This window comes from Myotis daubentonii, chromosome 1 (assembly GCF_963259705.1).
Source record: "Myotis daubentonii chromosome 1, mMyoDau2.1, whole genome shotgun sequence".
Lineage (NCBI taxonomy): Eukaryota > Metazoa > Chordata > Mammalia > Chiroptera > Vespertilionidae > Myotis > Myotis daubentonii.
In genome coordinates, this window is record NC_081840.1 from 104,099,534 (window position 1) to 104,118,562 (window position 19,029).

Here is a 19,029-nt window from a genome sequence, read left to right on the forward strand (position 1 = left end):
CCTCACTGGTAATTAGGAAAATGCAAATCAACACTGCAATGAGATACCACCTCGCACTTGTTAGAGTGGCCATTATTAACAAAATATGCAATAACTAGTGTTGGAGAGGTTGTAGAAAAAGGGGAACCCTCATTCACTGCTAGTGGGAATGTAGATTGGTGCAACCACTATGGAAAGCAGTCTGGCGATTCCTCAAAAAATTAAGAATAGAGCTACCATACAATCCAGTAATTCCTCTCCTGGGTATATACCCAAAAAACTCAAAAACATGAATGTGAAAAGATATACCCGTATGTTCATTGTAGCATTATTCACGGAGTTTAAGACATGGGAACAACCAAAGTGTCCCATGACAGAGGACTGAACAAAGAAGATGTGGTACATATACGCAAGGGAATACTAGTCAGCCATAAGAAAAGATGAAATGGCGCCATTTGCAACAACATGGATGGACCCTGAGAATATTATGCTAAGTGAAATCAGTCATGAAAAGTTAAGAATCACATGATTTCACTCATGTGGGATATAAAACTGAAACTCATGAAAACAAACAGCAGTGTGGTGGTTGGCAGAGTGAAGGGGATAGGAGGTCCCAATATATAGGGATAGGAGAAGATTTGACTTTGGGTGGTGGGCACATAGAGCAATATACAGATCTTGTAACACAGAAACCCATACCTGAAATCTATATGATCATATTAACCAATGTCACCTCAATAAGTGTAATAAAAAAAGGAAAAATAAAATAAAACCATTATAAGATGTTATGGGATTAGCACATTATTTATGACAATAACATGCATATGCATAATGGAAAAGAAATTAAGATTATTTTCTGCCAAAACCGGTTTGGCTCAGTGGATAGAGCGTCGGCCTGCGGACTGAGGGGTCCCAGGTTCGATTCCGGTCAAGGGCATGTGCCTCGGTTGCGGGCATATCCCCAGTGGGAGATGTGCAGGAGGCAGCTGATTGATGTTTCTCTCTCATCGATGTTTCTAACTCTCTAGCTCTCTCCCTTCCTCTCTGTAAAAAATAAATAAAATACATTAAAAAAAAAGATTATTTTCTTTGTGAACTAAACTTTATATGGTGTTTGAATATATAACTGAAGGGCGTTTAAATATATAAATGAAGGAATTTAAAAAGATCTGCGTTTAAACTGTTTCAGATAAAATCTGAAATAAGTATACAGCCATTAACATGTAGTCAGCATTATACTACTTTGAGATACACTGATACATAAACAGATATGCATCTGTGGCTATTAACAAACAAGTTGAAAATTGGCTATCCTGTACACCTCATTCACTAATTCTTTCATCATATAAGATCATGTCACCAAAAAAAGTGGCCCTTCTAAACAAATCATAATTAGAACAAGTCATGTCAGTCACCATCTATTTAATTACCACAACTAGAGGCTCTCCTAATAGTAAAGGCAAATACAGCTTTAGTACAAGAGCCATCATTTCAAGTTTGCTTTTTATTTGAGTTATAAACTAAAGGTTAGTTCTCTGGTCTAAAACCATTTTAAGAACAAGATGAAATATGTTGGCATTATTAGAAAGCTATCAAAATCTCTGCTGCTCTTTCCACTAGGCTTCAATTTGTGTAAAAATACTTTCAGACACACCAGCTTTTTTAAGGTCATTAATAAAAGGCAGTCCTGGTTTAGGAACTGATGAGCAATCTACTCCCTTGTCAAAACTGTATCAGATTGATTTGAAAGCAATATCCTGATTGCTCCTAGAACCTACCTGTCTACAAGTGAAGGTTTGGAATTCCGCGACTTCTTTACTTGGGCATACAAAGCATCCATCATATGTCCTTCTCTTGGGCTTTGGGGTCTGGCATTGAGAGCCATGGAGCCCTCATAGGAAGAAATTCCCCCATACATCAACTCATCATCACAGCCAAGTGTCCGATGATAATCTTGAATTTCAGCATAGTCACGTTCCCGAGCTTGTCGTTCTCTAAATTCTCGAGTTTTGGCTTGAATCCTGTAAAATTAGAGCAAAGTTGAAATAAGAAAAGTTATGTCTTCTCTAAGAACTGCATATAGAAACATTCATCAAACTATGTTGTAAAATACATTTTATTTCATGAAGTATATGAAAATTGATGGTATAAACAGTGTTATATTCATTTCAGACTATCATGGATGCTCAAAAATAATGTTAGATAGCTTTTGTTAATGTGAGTACTGTATAGTCATGATGTACACCTTAATTTAAATTGTCCCTTATTAAGTAGATTTAAAAATCCACAAAGAACAGAGCGTTTTAGGCATCTAATTAGGTTTTCCTCATGAACTTCTGTAAGGCAAGAAGTGATTCTTAAAAAGTTACTGCCCCTGCCACAAACACAAACTATCCGAATAAAGAGGGAATATGAAAATTGACTGTCACTCTGTCACAAAGATGGTGGTGCCCAAGGCCACAAGATGCTGGTGCCCAGGCCCCTCAGCCCTGCCAGAGTCCCCCAGTCCTTTCAGCCCCACCTGGGGGGATGGCAGGCACACGGTGTGGGCATACCCAACCTCAGCCCCCCAGCCGCCCAGGGCCAGCCTGAGGCGCAGGCAAGCCTCGGATGGAGGCTGCCCAGCTGCCCAGGACAGGTCCAAGGCACAGGCAAGCCTTGGATGGCAGTTGCCCAGCTTCCTAGGGCCGCCCGAGGCTCAGGTAACCAGGGCCGGCCAAGGCTTGCGCTGCCAGTAGTGGCAGCAGCAGAGGTGTGATGGGGGCGTTGCCTTCCCCTGATCGCCGGGTTGCCTCCCCCCGTAAGGGTTACTGGACTGTGAAAGGGGGCAGGCCAGGTTGAGGGACCCCCCTCCAGTGCATGAATTTTCATGCACTGGGCCTCTAGTACACACAAACACACACACACACACACACACACACAAACACACACACACACACACACACACACACACTAGGGGCACGGTGCACAATATTTGTGCACTGGGGTGGGGGGTCCCTCAGCCTGGCCTGTGCTCTCTCACAGTCCGGGACCCCTTGGGGGATGTCCGACTGTCGGGGAGCAGGCCTAAGCCGGCAGTCGGACATCCCCCGAGGGGTCCTCAGTGCTGGTATGGAGGTGGGAGAGGCTCCCGCCATGCTGCTGTGTTCGCCAGCTGTGAGCTCGGCTTCTGGCTGAGCAACGCTCCCACAGGAGGAGCTCCTGAGTTGAGCATCTGTGCCCTGGTGGTCAGTGCATGTCATAGCAACTGGTTGTTCCACTGTTCGGTTGATTTGTATATTAGCCTTTTATTATATAGGATTATTATATTGTATATTAGCCTTATATTATATATATATGCATACATTTATGTCTGAGCACAATAATGTATATGTCTTACTCATTATAAATATATCATACACATTCAATATAGTGATAGGAGCTTAAACATGAATCTACAACATGATTATTAGGAGCAAAAGATCAATAAAATTTGGCTGTGTTATAACTACGAAAGTGACCTTAAATGACTACTTCCATTTAGAATGAATTAAAATATTTCCTAAGTTTTTATTAAGCTACTTGGTATAAAGTTCTCTTCAACTAAGGAGATATTGATAGAAGTTATTCTAAGTCAATCTTACTTAGCTAAAAATAGAATTTTGATAATTTTTCATTATTTTGCTGCAAAAATATTTGATAATGTTTAATGGGGGAAATACAAATGTAAAACTATATTTTAAAATGATCTCATTTAATAAAACAATATTTTAGACTGAGTTTAATGTTTTATTGCAAAATTACTTACTTCTTTCATATCTGAAATAAACCACTGCTTGCATAAATGACACATAAATATATACTTAAAATAATACAGAAAAGATATAAACATGAGATAAAGACAGTACATAAAAGAAAAAAGGAAACAACAGGAGAGAATCCTGATACCTGAGGTCTGAAAATGGAGACTGCATAGAGACTAGTAGGAGGGGCAGGGGTGCAAAAGGGCTGGCCAGGTGCCCATTGACAGCAAGTGAAATCCCAGAGAGATCTCAGCTGTGTGTGTGTGTGTGGGAGGGTGCCACTGAGAACTCTGGGATTTAATACCCAAGCTGGGCTCCCCAGCAGAGCACCATATCTGAGGAGGGTACCCACATAACATCTAGCTGCGAAAAGCAGCAGAATGCTGTCTGCCAGGGAGTGGCAGCTGAAAGTTCAGGCACCCTCTTGAAGAGCCAACACACAAAAATGCCCTGTGGAGCCACCCACCTTGTGCTCTGACAGAGGGAGGGTAAAGTGAACTGGAGCTGTGACAGCAGAACCCAGAACTGGGGAATCCAGGAATAGAGCTCAGAAGGCAGACACACCAAGTTTCCTGGGCTAAGTCATTCCCTCATGCAGCGGAGGACATCTTTCCCACATAGACATTTGCCTTGTTGGGGGAAGACAGTTGACACACCCTATTGGAAAACACCTTGCCCTGAGACTACTTAAGAGATTAAAAATAACAATTATCCTCCAGTCAGAAGCAACTGTGTCACCCTGTTGAAAAAACTCTAGGATGATTGCCTAAGGGAATTCAAGTCAGGATCCTATTTGTCTGTAAACAGAGGCAGTCTCTTGCCGAAACCGGTTTGGCTCAGTGGATAGAGCATCAGCCTGCGGACTGAAAGGTCCCAAGTTCGATTCCAGTCAAGGGCATGTACCTGGGTTGCGGGCACGTCTCCAATGGGAGATGTGCAGGAGGCAGCTGATCGATGTTTCTCTCTCATCGATGTTTCTAACTCTCTATCCCTCTCCCTTCCTCTCTGTAAAAAATCAATAACATATATTTTTTTAAAAAAAAAAAAAACACAAAAAAACAGAGGCAGTCTCTGGAGGTTTTGAGTCTTTGCCTGATCCAATTAGTCAGAAATAGTCTTTAACACTGTCCTGTACTAGAGATTGACAGGTGTAGAGGATGTACCTAAAACAGTGATGGAGAACCTATGACACGCATGTAAGAGGTGACACGTGAAAAATCATTTTTTTGGTTGATTTTTCTTTGTTAAATGGCATTTAAATATATAAAATAAATATAAAAAACATAAGTCTTTGTTTTACTATGGTTGCAAATATCAAAAAATTTCTATATGTGACATGGCACCAGAGATAAGTTAGGGTTTTTCAAAATGCTGACACGCCGAGCTCAAAAGGTTTGCCATCACTGACCTAAAACATAGTCACAAACCCAAAAAGACAACCAAAATAAGGAGACAAAGAAATGACCCCCAAGTGAAAGAACTAGAGACCTCTCCAGAAAAAGAGATAAATGAAGCAGAAATAAGAAATTTATCTGAAACAGAGTTCAGAGTAATGATAGTGAAAATGCTCAACAGTATGAAAAAAAGATATAGTAACTATGAAAAAGAACAGTGAGATAAAAAAAATGACATAACACAAATAAAGAACACATTGGAAGGAATACGCAGCAAATTAGGGGAAACTGAGCACAGATTCAGTGTGTTAGAACACAGAGTTGAAAATATCACTCAGAGAACCAAAAAGAAGAAATAATTTAAAAAAACAGGAGGACGGCTGAAGGGAGCTGTGGAACAACATGAAACATAACAATATTAGAATAGCAGTGGGTCAGAAGAGGTAGAAAGGGAGAAAGGAATAAAGAACATGTTTGAAGAAATAATGGCAGAAAGCTTCCCTAACCTGGTAAAGAAAAAAGTCACACAAGTTCAGGAGGCACAGAGAACCCCAAAAAGACCCATGCCCAGACACATCATAATTAAGATGCCAAAAATTAAAGACAAAGAGAGAATCGTAAAGGCAGCAAGAGAAAAGAAAACTGTTACCTACAAAGGAGTTCCCATAAGGCTGACACCTGATTTCTCATCAAAAACTCTACAGGCCAGAAGGAAATGGCATGAAGTACTCAAGGTAATGAAAAGCAAGGATCTGAAACCAAGATTACTATATCCAGCAAGGCTATCATTCAAAATAGACAAATAAAGAGCTTCCCAGACAAAAAAGAAAAGGCTAAAGGAGTTCATCACCACCAAGCATCATCACAAGAAATGCTAAAAGGATTGCTGTCAGGGGTTGCTGAGAAGAAGAAACAGAGAGCGAAACCTAGCCATACAGAATTAAAATGGCAATAAATAAGTACCTCTTAATAGTAACCCTAAATGTAAATAGATTAAATGCTCCAATCAAAAGGCATAGAGTAGCTGAATGGACACAAAAACATGACCCAACTATATGCTGTCTACAAGAGACCCACCTCAAAACAAAAAATACCCACAGGATGAAAGTGAAGGATGGGAAAAATATTTTCCATGCAAATTGGAAAGGTAAAAAAAAAAAAAAGCTGGAGTAGCAATCCTTATCTGACAAAATAGACTTTAAAATGAAGGCCAACACAAGTGACAACAAAGGTCACTACATAATACTGAAGGGATTGGTACAACAAGAGGATATACCCTGGGTAAAGATATATGCACCCAATATAGGAGCACCTAAATATATAAAAAACTTCTAGAGTGTTTTAATGGAGAGGTTGACAACAATACAGCCACAGTAGGGGATTTTCACACCCCACTGACTTCACTGGAAAGATCTTCCAGACAAAAACTTAGCAAGGAAACAGAGACTCTAAAGGACACACAGGATCAGATGGATCTAATAGACATTTATAGAATATTTCTCCCCAACACAGCAGAATCTTCTCAAGTGCACATGTATCATTCACAAAGATAGACCACATGTTAGGACACAAAACAAGTCTCTACAAGTTCAAGAAGATTGAAATCATCACAAGCATCTTCACAAATCACAGTAGAATGAAATTAGAAATCAACTACAATAAAAACACCCAACAACATACAAACACATGAAGGCTAAATAGCATGTTATTAAACAATGAATAGGTTAGCAACAAGATCAAGAAAGAAATAAAAAACTTCCTGGAAACAAATGAAAATGAACACACAGCAACCCAAAATCTCTGGGACAAAACAAAAGCAGTCCTGAGAGGGAAGTTCATAGCACTACAGGCCTACCTCAAAAAACAAGAAAAATCAGCTATAAACTATTTAACCCTACAACTTAAAGAACTAGAAAGAGAACAACAAGAAAAGCCCAGAGTCACGAGAAGGAAGGAAATAATAAAGATTAGAGCATAAATAAATAACATAGAAACTAAAAAAAAAAAAAAATCAATGAAACCATGAGCTGGTTCTTTGAAAGGATGAACAAAATTAAAGAACAGTTAGACAGACTCATCAAGAAACGAAGAAAGAGGACCCAAATAAATAAAATCAGAAATGAAAGTAGAGAAGCAACCATAGACACCACAGAATACAAAGGATTGTAAGAAAATCCTATGAACAACTACATGCCAACAAGCCAGACAATGTGGATGAAATAGACAAATACCTAGAAAAATACAATCTCCCAAAACTGAATAAGGAAGAATCAAAAAACCTGAATAGGCCAATAACAACTGATGAAATGGAAGCAGTAATAAAAACAAACAAACACTCCCACAAAAAAAAGCCCAGGTCTGGACAGCTTCATAGGGAAGTTTTTCCAAACATTCAAAGAAGAACTAACACCTATACTCCTCAAGGTATTTCAGAAAATCCAAGAGGAAGGAACACTTTCAAACCCTTTTTATGAGGCCAGCATTATCCTAATTCCAAAACCAGATAAAGACACTAAAAAGAAAGAGAATTACAGGGCAATATCCCTGATGAACACAGATGCTAAACTCCTCAACAAAATATTAGCAAATCATATCCAGCAATTTATTAAAAAGATTGTACACCATGATCAAGTGGGATTTCTTCCAGGAATGCAAGGCTGGTACAATATTCATAAATCAATAAATGTGATACATCACATAAACAAATTGAAAGACAAAAGTCACATGATCATATCAATAGACTTAAAAAAAGCATTCAACAAAATCCAACACCCATTTTTGATAAAAACTATCAGCAAAGTGGGAATAGAGGGAGCATATCTCAACATAATAAAAGCCTTGTATGACAAACCTACAGCCAACATCATATTCAATGGGCAAAAGCAGAAATCATTTCCCCTAAGAACAGGAACAAGACAGGGATGCCCACTATTACCACTCCTGTTCAACATAGTACTGGAAGTGCTAGCCATAGTGGTCAGACAAGAAGAAGAAATAAAAGGCATCCAAATTGGAACAGAAGAAGTAAAATTGTCATTATCCCCAGATGACATGACATTGTGCATAGAAAACCCCACATACTCCATCAAACCTACTAGACTTAATAAATGAATTCAGCAATGTAGCAGGATACAAAAGTAATACCCAGAAATCTACAGCTTTTTTTTATACACCAACCAGAGGCCAGGTGCACGAAATTTGTACACTCAGGGCGGGGGGTCCCTCAACCCAGACTGTACCTTCATGCAGTCCAAGAGCATTCAGGGGATGTCTGACTGATTCTATTAGTCGGACATCCTTAGCGCTGTCGTAGAGGCAGGAGAGGCTCCCACCACTGCTGCTGTGCTAGCCAACCATGAGCCTGGCTTCTGTCTGAGCAGCGCTCCCCCTGTGGAAGTACACTGACCATCAGGGGACAGCTCCTGCATTAAGCATCTGCCCCCTGGTGGTCAGTGTGTCATAGTGACCGGTTATTCTGCTGTTCAGGTCAATTTGCATATTAGCCTTTTATTATATAGGATAATGTCTTATTATGGGCAAGGCCTCTAATACAATTTTTTTAGGTAGTTAAAGTAAGGGGCAGAATTTTCACTTGAGCCTGAAGCTAAAATTCCCCTTAGCTCAAAAATCTACATACCACTGAGACACATCTTGGTGAGACTCATTCTGAACCCCCACACTGTTCTATTATGTGTATAAGTATTGGGAACCATCTTATCTCTTTAGTGAAAGGAACCTTTTGTTATGTTACAATGACGAATTTTATCTCATGAGTTGTGTTTTGGCTTCAAGCCTGTATCCAGTATTCATGCAGCAACTTCAGCTCTTCTGTTCAATATTTACCTGGCATATCTTTTATCTTCTTTTCTTTAAATCTTTCTAAATTTTTATGTATTAGATAGGAATAGCCCATGGACACAGACAATAGTTTGGCAAAGGCCTGGAAGAGGCGGGTGCAGGGTGGAGGAGATCAATGGGGAAATAAAAACTAAAACAAAGAGACATCTATAATACTTTCAACAATAAAGTGCCCATCAATGGATGAGTGAATTAAAAACCTGTGGTACATCTATACAATGGAATAGTACGCTACTATAAAAAAGAAGGAACTCTTACCATTTTCAACAGCATGGAATTACCTGGAGAAGATCGTGCTGAAATAAGCCAGTTGGAGGAAGATAAATATCACATGATCTCACTCATTTGTGGAATATAATGAACAAAATAAATTGATGAACAAAAATAGAGCCAGAAGTAAAAAAATTAGAATATAATAGAAGTAATCCTGTTATTTGCAGATTTTTAATATTTCCTACAACTTTTGTGATATCATACTATGTTAGTACAGTTTTGGTAATATTATTATACTAAAATTCTTCTTTCTTGAAATATTAATGTTTATTTTATTTATTTATTTATTTTTAAATATATATTTTATTGATTTTTTACAGAGAGGAAGGGAGAGAGAGAGTTAGAAACATCGATGAGAGAGAAACATCGATGAGAGAGAAACATCGATCAGCTGCCTCCTGCACACCCCCTATTGGGGATGTGCCCGCAACCCAGGTATATGCCCTTGACCGGAATTGAACCTGGGACCCTTCAGTCCGCAGGCCAAGGCTCCATCCACTGAGCCAAACCGGTTTCGGCATATTAATGTCTATTACATGTAATATTATTATAATTAAGATAATTTTTCTTTAATAATTGGTGTTTATTGCATGTAACATTATTATATTTAAAATAGCTTTTCTTGAGATATTAAAAAAAAAAATAAAGAAAAAAGCCCCAGCCGTTGTTGCTCAGTGGTGGAGCATTGACCTATGAACCAGGAGGTCATGGTTTAATTCCCGGCCAGGGCACATGCCCAGGTTGGGGTAGATTACAGTGTGGGGTATGTGGGAGGCAGCCAATCAATGATTCTCTCTCATCATTGATGTTTGATGTTTCTATCTCTCTTCCCTCTCCTTTCCTCTCTGAAATCCATAAAAATATATTTAAAAAGAAAAGAAAACTACAGGATGATATTCCTCATGAATATGTTAAGGATGTAAAAATCTTTAACTAAATATGAGCAAATATAATTTAGTAACATATAAAAAGAATTATACAGCATGACCAAGTGATGCTTATGTAGGGATGTAGGGTTCAATATTCAAGAATCAATCAATATAATAGGATAAAGAAGAAAATCACATGCTTTATTAGTTGATGCAGAAAGAAGTATTTAATAAAATTCAACACTCATCATGACAGAAACTCTCAAAAAAATTAGTAATAGAAAAGGACTTCCTAATCTTGATAATAAGCATCTACAAAAAACCTTTGGTAATATCATACATATTAGAGAAAGATTGAATGTTTTCTCTTAAGATTAGAAAAAAGATAGGAATATCTGTCCATACCACTGTAATCCAGCAATAGCACTGGAAACTCTAAAAAATGCCATAAGCTAGAAGAGGAAATAAATGGCATACAGATTGGAAAGGAAGAAATAAAACCATTTTATTTACAGATGCCACGATTATCTATATAGAAAATCCTCAGGAATCTATAAAATTTCCTAGAACTAAAAAGCAAATTCAGTAAGATAACAGGATAGAACTTCAATGTACAAAAATCTACTGAATTTCTATAAGCTGACAGAAGCTGAAATGAAAAATACACTGCAACTTATAATCACTTATAATGAAACATATCCTATCTAATAAAACAGAAACATGGTAATTGGCGTACGACCGCTACCCTTCCCATTGGCTAATCAGCGAGATATGCAAATTAACTGCCAGCAAGATGGCGGCCGGCAGCCAGGCAGCTTGAAACTAACATGAGGCTTGCTTGCTTCAGTGACTGAGGAAACCAATGTTCCCCGCCTGCCTTGCCGGCCTCTGAGCCTGTGGTTTAAAAAACATTGTAACAAATATAGAAGCTAAACAAAACCTCAGAAACCTGCTTTCAGCGAGCCAGGGATCTCAGAGCTGGAACTGACACAGAGTTTCGATTATAGAACCAAAACAAACCAGATACCTGATTTCAGCAGCAGATGCCTAAGAGCTGGAGCCTCAGAGCTAAAGCTGGCCCAGAATAAAAAAAAAAAAAGAAAAGAAAAGAGCAGTTGGGAGCTTCAGTCACCCACCAGCCTGAAAACAGCCCTCAGCCCCTCACCCAGACTGGCCAGGCACCCCAGTGGGGACCCCGACCCTGATCCAGGACACCCTTCAGGGCAAACCAGCTGGCCTCCACACATGCACCAAGCCTCCATCCTATATAGTAAAAGGGTAATATGCCTCCCAGCACCAGGATCAGCGGAGCCACGAGGCCTCCCGGCACTGGGATCAGCGTGACAGGGGGCAGCACCCAAACCCCCTGATCACCCTGCAGCTCTGTGTGTGACAGGGGGCGGGGCCACAACCTCCCTATCTGCCCTGCTCTGTTTGTGACAGGGGAAGGCGCCCCAACCCCCTGATTGGCCCTGCTCTGTGCCTGATAGGGGGGAGCTCCCCAACCCCCTGATCGCCCTGCGGCTCTGTGTGTGGCGCCCCAACCCCCCCACCCCATGGGCCCTGCTCTGTGTGTGACGGGGTAGAGCCATAACCTCCCCATCAGCCCTGCCCTGAGTGTGAGAGTGGCAGCGCCCCAATCCCCTGATTGGCCCTGCTCTGTGGGTGATAGAGGGTGGTGCCCCAACCCAACCCCCTGATCCACCCTGTTCTATGTGTGACAGGGGGCGGTGCCCCAACCCCCTGATCGGCCCTGCTCTGTGCGTGACAGGGGGCAGCGCCCCAACCCCCTGATTGGCCCTGCTCTGTGCATGACAAGGGGTGGTGCCACACTTCCCCATCGACCCTGCCTTGAGTGTGACAGGGGGCGGTGCCCCAACCCCCCAATCGGCCCTACCCTGAGCGTGACTGAGGGTGGCATCGCAACCTCCCAATCCTCCCTGCTCTGTGCATGACAGGGGGCAGTGCCCCAACTCCCCAATCGGCCCTGCTCTGAGCCCGACCAGGGGCTGCACCTAAGGATTAGGCCTGCCCTCTGCCACCCGGGAGCAGGCCTAAGCCAGCAGGTCGTTATCTCCCGAGGGGTCCCAGACAGCGAGAGGGCACAGGCCGGGCTGAAGGACCTCCCCTTCCCCCTGAGTGCACAAATTTTTGTGCACTGGGCCTCTAGTAGATACATAAATATAAAGGCTGATATATATATATGAATCTAACAAAACCTGTACAGGAATTGCATGCTGAAAACCACACAATACTGATGAAAGAATCAAACATCAAAAAAGGAGAGAAACCCTAACTGGTTTGGCTCAGTGGGTAGAGCGTCGGCCTGTGGACTCAAGGGTCCCAGGTTCGATTCCAGTCAAGGGCATGTACCTTGGTTGCGGGCACATCCCCAGTAGGAGGTGTGCAGGAGGCAGCTGATCGATGTTTCTCTCTCATCGATGTTTCTAACTCTCTATCTCTCTCCCTTCCTCTCTGTAAAAAATCAATAAAATATATTGTAAAAAAAGGAGAGAGACATATTGTGATCAAGGATGACTCAACATAGTAAAGAAGTCAGTTCTCCCCAAGTTGATATATAGGTTTAATGTAATTCCTATAAAAACCCCAGCAAGATTCTTGTAACTATAGACAAGATTATTTTTAAGTTTATATGAAAAGGCAAAGAATAGAATAGCTAAACAACTGTGAAAAAGAACTGTGAAAATAAAGTGGGAGGAAACAAACTCATGATTGAAAGACTGTAATACATCTGTAGTAATCAAGACTGTGTGGAGGATAGACACATAGATCAATGAAACAGAATTAAGAACCCAGAAACAGAAAACAAGTACAAGCAACTGATTTCTCACAAGTGTGCCAAAGCAATGCATGTGATAAGATGACACAGAATTATATACACAGAGGGTGCCTGGCTATGATATTGTATTATTGTCACGTAAGTTGAGGAAAACTGAATGAAGAGCACACAAGACCAATCTGTACCATCTTTGCAACGTCCTGTGAACCTAAATTATTACAAAATAAAAAGTTTGTGTGTTTTTATTAAATGGTGAAAAATTGTCCCATAGCACTGTAAGCAAAATTTGCATTTTTCTACCTTTTTTCTTTTATCACCATCATGACAGGCTTGCTTTCTCAATTTTGGACCTACAGGGTCAAATTTCTCTAATTTCCCAGCTATAAAATAGAAGTACTTAAATTCATTTAGCTCAGAGTATCTCAACAGGGGTCCAGTGACATTTGAGAAAGAGCAATTTGTTGTGTAGAACTCCTTGCACAACTGGTTTCAGCCACCTCCCATCCATCAGTGTACCCAGTGGTACACAGGTACCCAAAATTTCCCTGGGAGAACTTATTTCCTGAGTTGAGAACCAATGACTTTCTTAATAAGAGAATGTTGGGAAATTTGAATTTTTTATCAGGAGAGTTCTACATTCTAATAAATATAAGTCCCATAGACACAATATTTGTAACAGAAATATCAATTCAAAATCTAATGTCAAATTAGCTAAATTTATAGATTTTTTTTATTATAGTCTACTTATTTAGGAGCATGATGACAGCCACGGATATTATATAAGCTGATTACCACTAAATACTATCTATCCATATGAAATGTTTATAAAAGTTAGATAATTTTATTCTTTGCACGATACTTTTTGACTTTGTATTCAGCCAGAAAAACTACAGAGAAAGAGAAATGATTTCTTCAACACAATGGGATATTAATTTGAAGCTCAATTATGATCACTTATCTGACAACCCACTTTACTACTATATTCGGTTATATCAGATAATCACCTAATATTATAGGTGTTCAGAGTAACTGGACATTCACATAAGTCTTGAAATTTGGGAACCTGAAGAAACATGAAGGACTATAATAGAAATAAAGCCAAAAGCTCTGAATTTGTAGAGAACACCCTGAAGTAAAAGGGAGTAACTTAGATTGGTTTATAAATGAGTGAACTATATGGTGCTCACTTCATTAAAAGTGAGACAATCTAGTTTATGTTGGAAAGTGCAGTCCTGTTAACACATTGTTTGCGGGTAGTTTTTATCACGCGCTAACAGGTGGCGCGGGCCATTTTTGCTAATTTTTTGTGCAAATGGCAATGTTCAGTAAAATTACGATAACTTTAGTTTACATACTTATATGTTACCCGCATTCTACCGCTAGTCTATAAAAAACGTATTAATACGTGTCCCACGCTCGACTACCAGTCAACGTAAAATGTATAAGTAAAACGTATAAATATGTTTCCCGCATACAATGTGTTAAGAAAGGAAGCCATCAGAAAAAGAAAATACGGATATTCTCTTCTCAAGGGAAACATGAACTAAATAATCTACCCAAATTTACTGACAAATCTACACTAATAAAAGACAAACATGCAAATTGACCATACCTTCGCTATGTCTTAAGCCACACCCACCAGCCAATCAGAGCGACTATATGCATATTAACCAAACCAAGATGGCGGCCAGCAGCCACAGAACTGGAGCAAGCAGGAGGCTTGGTTGCATCAGTGATGGAGGAAGCCAAGCTTTCCGGCTGGCTGCTGCCTCCTCTCAAGGCAACAAAGTTTCAATTATAGAAGGTAAATAAACCCCAGATACCTGCTTCCAGTTGCCATGGCCACGGAGCTGGAGCAAATTAAAAAAAAAGGAAAGGCTGGGAGCTTTGGTCGCTGGGGGTCTTGGTCAGTCTGAAAATAGCCATCAGCCCCTCACCCAGGCTGGCCAGGCACCCCATGGGGGCCCCCACCCTGAACGGGGGGTGGGCAGCCTGAAAATGGCCCTCAGCCCCTCACCCAGGCTGGCCAGGCACCCCAATGGGGACCCCCACCCTGAGGGGGGGTGTGACCAGCCTGCAAACAGCCATCAGCCCCTCACCCATGCTGGCCAGGCACCCCAGTTGAAACCCCCAGCCTGAAGGGGGTGTGACCGGCCTGCAAACACCCATCAGCCCCTCACCCAGGCTGGCCAGTCACCCCAGTGGGACTGCCACCCTGATCGAGGACACCCTTCAGGACAAACCAATCAGTCCCCACCCATGCACCAGGCCTCTATTCTATATAATAAAAGGGTAATATGCAAATTGACCCTAATAGCAGAATGATTGGGAATGACTGGTCACTATGACACACACTGACCACCAGGGGGCAGACACTCAATGTAGGAGCTGCCCCCTGGTCGTCAGTGCGCTCCCACATGGGGGAGCTCTGCTCAGCCACAAGCCAGGCTGATGGCTGCCAGCACAGTGGTGGTGGTGAGGGTCTCTCCTGCCTCCTCAGCAGCACTAAGGATGTTTGCCTGCAGCTTAGGTCTGCTCCCTGCTGGCAAGTGGACATCCCCCGAGGGGTCCCAGACTGCAAGAGGGCATAGGCCGGGCTGAGGGAACGCCCCCCCCCCCAAGTGCACAAATTTTTGTGCACCGGGCCTCTAGTCTATATAATAAAAGCCCAGCAACCAAACAGCTGAATGACCAGAATGACCAGTCAACCTGTCGCTATGACGCACACTGATCACTAGGGGGCAGATGCTCAACACAGGAGCTGCCCCCTGGTAGTCAGTACGCTACTTGCAGAGCTGACCCTGAAGGTTGGGAGGTGGATTCGTGGCTGCCATGGGACTGAGGCCTACTCCGCCGCCTCTCAGTGCTATTGTCCCTAGGCCCGGCCCCAACTGGATCTTCTGGAGAGGTAAGTGCTTCAGCTCCATGGAAGATGCTGGACCATGGAGCAGCTGCTCAGAGGGTGGGTCCAACAGCAGCTCGGCAAACTGGGATGAGTGGCGCTCCCACAGCAGGCCAATCTCCACAGGCCAAACCCCCCACCAGTGTACGAATCCCATGCACCGGGCCTCTAGTGTCATTATATTATTGACGAGTTCTGGATTTGAATGTTCCTTTGTGCCAAATCACTCAGAAACAAATGTTCATTGGTGGGTCAATTTCTACCAAGTCAATTGCTCAGAAGAAATGCTCAGCAGCATGAAATACTATTCATAAAGCTCTGTTCTTAATTGTTTTCTCTTACTCAAATTGACATAATATTACCAATTGCTACTAATCATCGAATCCAATAAACATTACAGTCACATCTATAGTAGATTCCAATAAACTCTGATTTTTTATAAGCTCCAATAACAAAAGAAATTATATTTTTATTGTTAACATTGTCATCACCAATGAATTTAGTTATAAATTTAGTTATAAAAGTTGTATGCACACCTCCTTTACCCTGGTGGCTCATACTTGTAATGAAAACATTAAACTAAAACTATAGCATGCCTGCAGCCCACAAAGGTGAGAGAAGTGTTGCACAAGGCTACCAAATATGATGGTTAGCCTGAATTACTGTACATTTTAAAGTTCACTGTAGAAGGAAACACTAAGGAAGCTTGCTGTGCAAATATCACTCAAAAGTAGATTTTAAAAACTAGGAATGAATTGTAGATTGGGGAATTTTAGTGACAATTAAGTCAAAGTAACAAAATACACAAATGGTTTTATTATATACTTTTATACTTGAATGTTTTGCTTATTATGATTTGATTTGAGAAAATAAACTTTGTAACCCAACCAGAGTTTTATTTACATGTTATATATTTCCCTTCTTTGTGGAGAAACATACTTCAGGAAAGGAATAATTGGTTGAGGGGAGAAAATATTTTTGGGACCTAATAAAAATAGTATAGTTCCTTAAGGAAACTTTTAAAAAAGATAGTGTCTTACGGTTGAGCCCACAATGGTTCTAGATGGTCAATACCATAAACAAACAGCCCCATCTATTTTTTTTGTGTGACCCTGAAGTCACAAATTATCTCTAAGATATAAGAGTCATTTCTTTTTCTGAAGTGTCAGGTTGCTGTTTAGCATTCATCTTATTTATCTGAGGCCAAACCTCAACAATGACAGAAGAAACTGATTAGCCCAAAACTTAGCAAAGGAAATAAATATATATTGTTTTCAGAAACTCCTTCCTACTTATAAACAACAGAGCTATTCTGAGATTTAAATGATCACAGATAGCTATACTGACTAATGTTGCTGGGCAGCACCATCATGGACTATTTCCCAAGCCTTGAAAGGTAAAGAGAGAAAGAGAGAAAAGAAAGAAGGAAGGAAGGAAGGAAGGAAGGAAGGAAGGAAGGAAGGAAGGAAGGAAGGAAGGAAGGAAGGGAGGGAGGGAGGGAGGGAGGGAGGGAGGGAGGGAGGGAGGGAGGAAGAAAGCTTAAAACCTTTAATGTTTTTACTAAAATTTAAAAGAATTTATCATTTCAATTTGTAATTGGAAAAAAAAGAGTCTTTTCCATGATGGTAATGAAGTGGCCTTGAACCTGAATAGAAAATAATACACAAAATAATGTAATATGCTAAATAAAGTAATAAGGTTAATTTCTGCCCCGCTGTCACTAAATTCATACTAACAGTCTCTCCAGCTTGACATCAATTAATGATTTTCATTCCAGACTCTTGTCACAGTGTTCACCACCCTTTTTCTCCAATTAAGATGGATGATGCATGATGAAGATAAAACATACAAGACTTCTGTTCCTGTAACATTTCTATTCATGAGGATTTTTGCTTTTATAATAAACTAGAGGCCTGATGCATGAAATTCGTGCAGGAGTAGGCCTTCCTCACCCAGGCTGCCGGTACTGGCTTCTCTCTGGCACCCAGGACCTGGGTTTCCCTCACAGCCCTGGCTTAGTCTGGAAGGACGTCTGATCTAATTAGCATGTTACTCTTTTATTATTATAGATGGTTTTATCACTAATTGCAATGGAGTAAGATGAGAATAACTATTTTATGACTATGAAGTAAAATCTTTTTATGTCCAAAAAAGGAATGATCAACTCCTAAGGATGGAAAATCAATTGCATACTTAAATTACTCCATTATACCCCAAATACTTCAATCTCTAAAGCTTAAGAAGCTTCAATACATAAAACTATTAATGTTACATTTTTTCAAAAGACTCAAAAAAAGAGAAATTGACCTTAAATGATTTTAATTTTTAAAAATGCTGTTAATGGCTACAGAAGATAAAATGTACTAATATTAGTGTACCAAAAATTTTAAAGATAAATTTCAGATTGCTACATATTAGATATTTGTTAATCAATCACCTTCAAAACAATGTTGAAGATCGTACAATCAACTCTTTTGGAAAACATTTTACCCAAACTTATTGTACTGCCACCCAGAAACAATAAGAAAGTTCCTGTTGTTTCCTGTGTGTAAAAATCAGTATTACAAAAATTCATTAAATAAAACCTAAATTCACAGCAGAATGAATTTTATGCTACAAGACAACTGGAAAAAACAGTTCAATATAGTTTTTAGTCAACTAGTTAAATACTCTATATGCTCCTCAAAACACTTCTGCAAATGACAGAAATACTGTGGCTCAACCCATCAAAGCTTTAGCTTACCCTGCTAGGGAAATCTAAACAATGCCATCCACCAATATGTAAGCTGCCAACTTGGTGTCTATACTGAATTTCCAAATGAGGGACAATATTTCACTAAATTTCTTACTTTAAAAATATGTACAATATGCCATTTCAGTAGCAATGACAGTAAAAACCATCAATAGAAAAAAAGTCATAATTTTAAGTGAGATTTTTATTATTTTTGTAATATTGGAGTAAAAGCTCATTGAAAAGACTTACACAGTATTCAAAATGGGTCCTAAAATTTTTTTCTCAAGTAGGAACAACTGTTTTAAAGACACATTTCCAATTCAAGGGATGAACACACATTGAAATCATAGTGGTACCTGTTAAAGAGAAAACCACAGATCCCAAATGGAGGCCCTATCATGCTAAAGCCCATAACACCGAACCTAGACTTGATTCACC

General features: G+C 40.3%; 1 protein-coding gene and 1 long non-coding RNA gene across 26 annotated transcripts in view; one reads left to right on the forward strand and one right to left on the reverse strand.

Moving 5' to 3' along the window:
* Positions 1-19,029, forward strand: part of LOC132211217 (uncharacterized) — a 1,824,365-nt gene that overhangs the window by 1,798,104 nt on the left and 7,232 nt on the right. The window lies entirely within an intron of this gene.
* PARD3 (par-3 family cell polarity regulator) overlaps positions 1-19,029 on the reverse strand; it is a 780,879-nt gene that overhangs the window by 199,215 nt on the left and 562,635 nt on the right. For all 25 annotated transcript variants that reach the window (XM_059655793.1, XM_059655831.1, XM_059655947.1 and 22 more), the window contains one exon: positions 1,758-2,000. In XM_059655793.1, the coding sequence (XP_059511776.1) occupies positions 1,758-2,000 (243 nt within the window). The remainder of the gene's footprint in view (positions 1-1,757; positions 2,001-19,029) is intronic.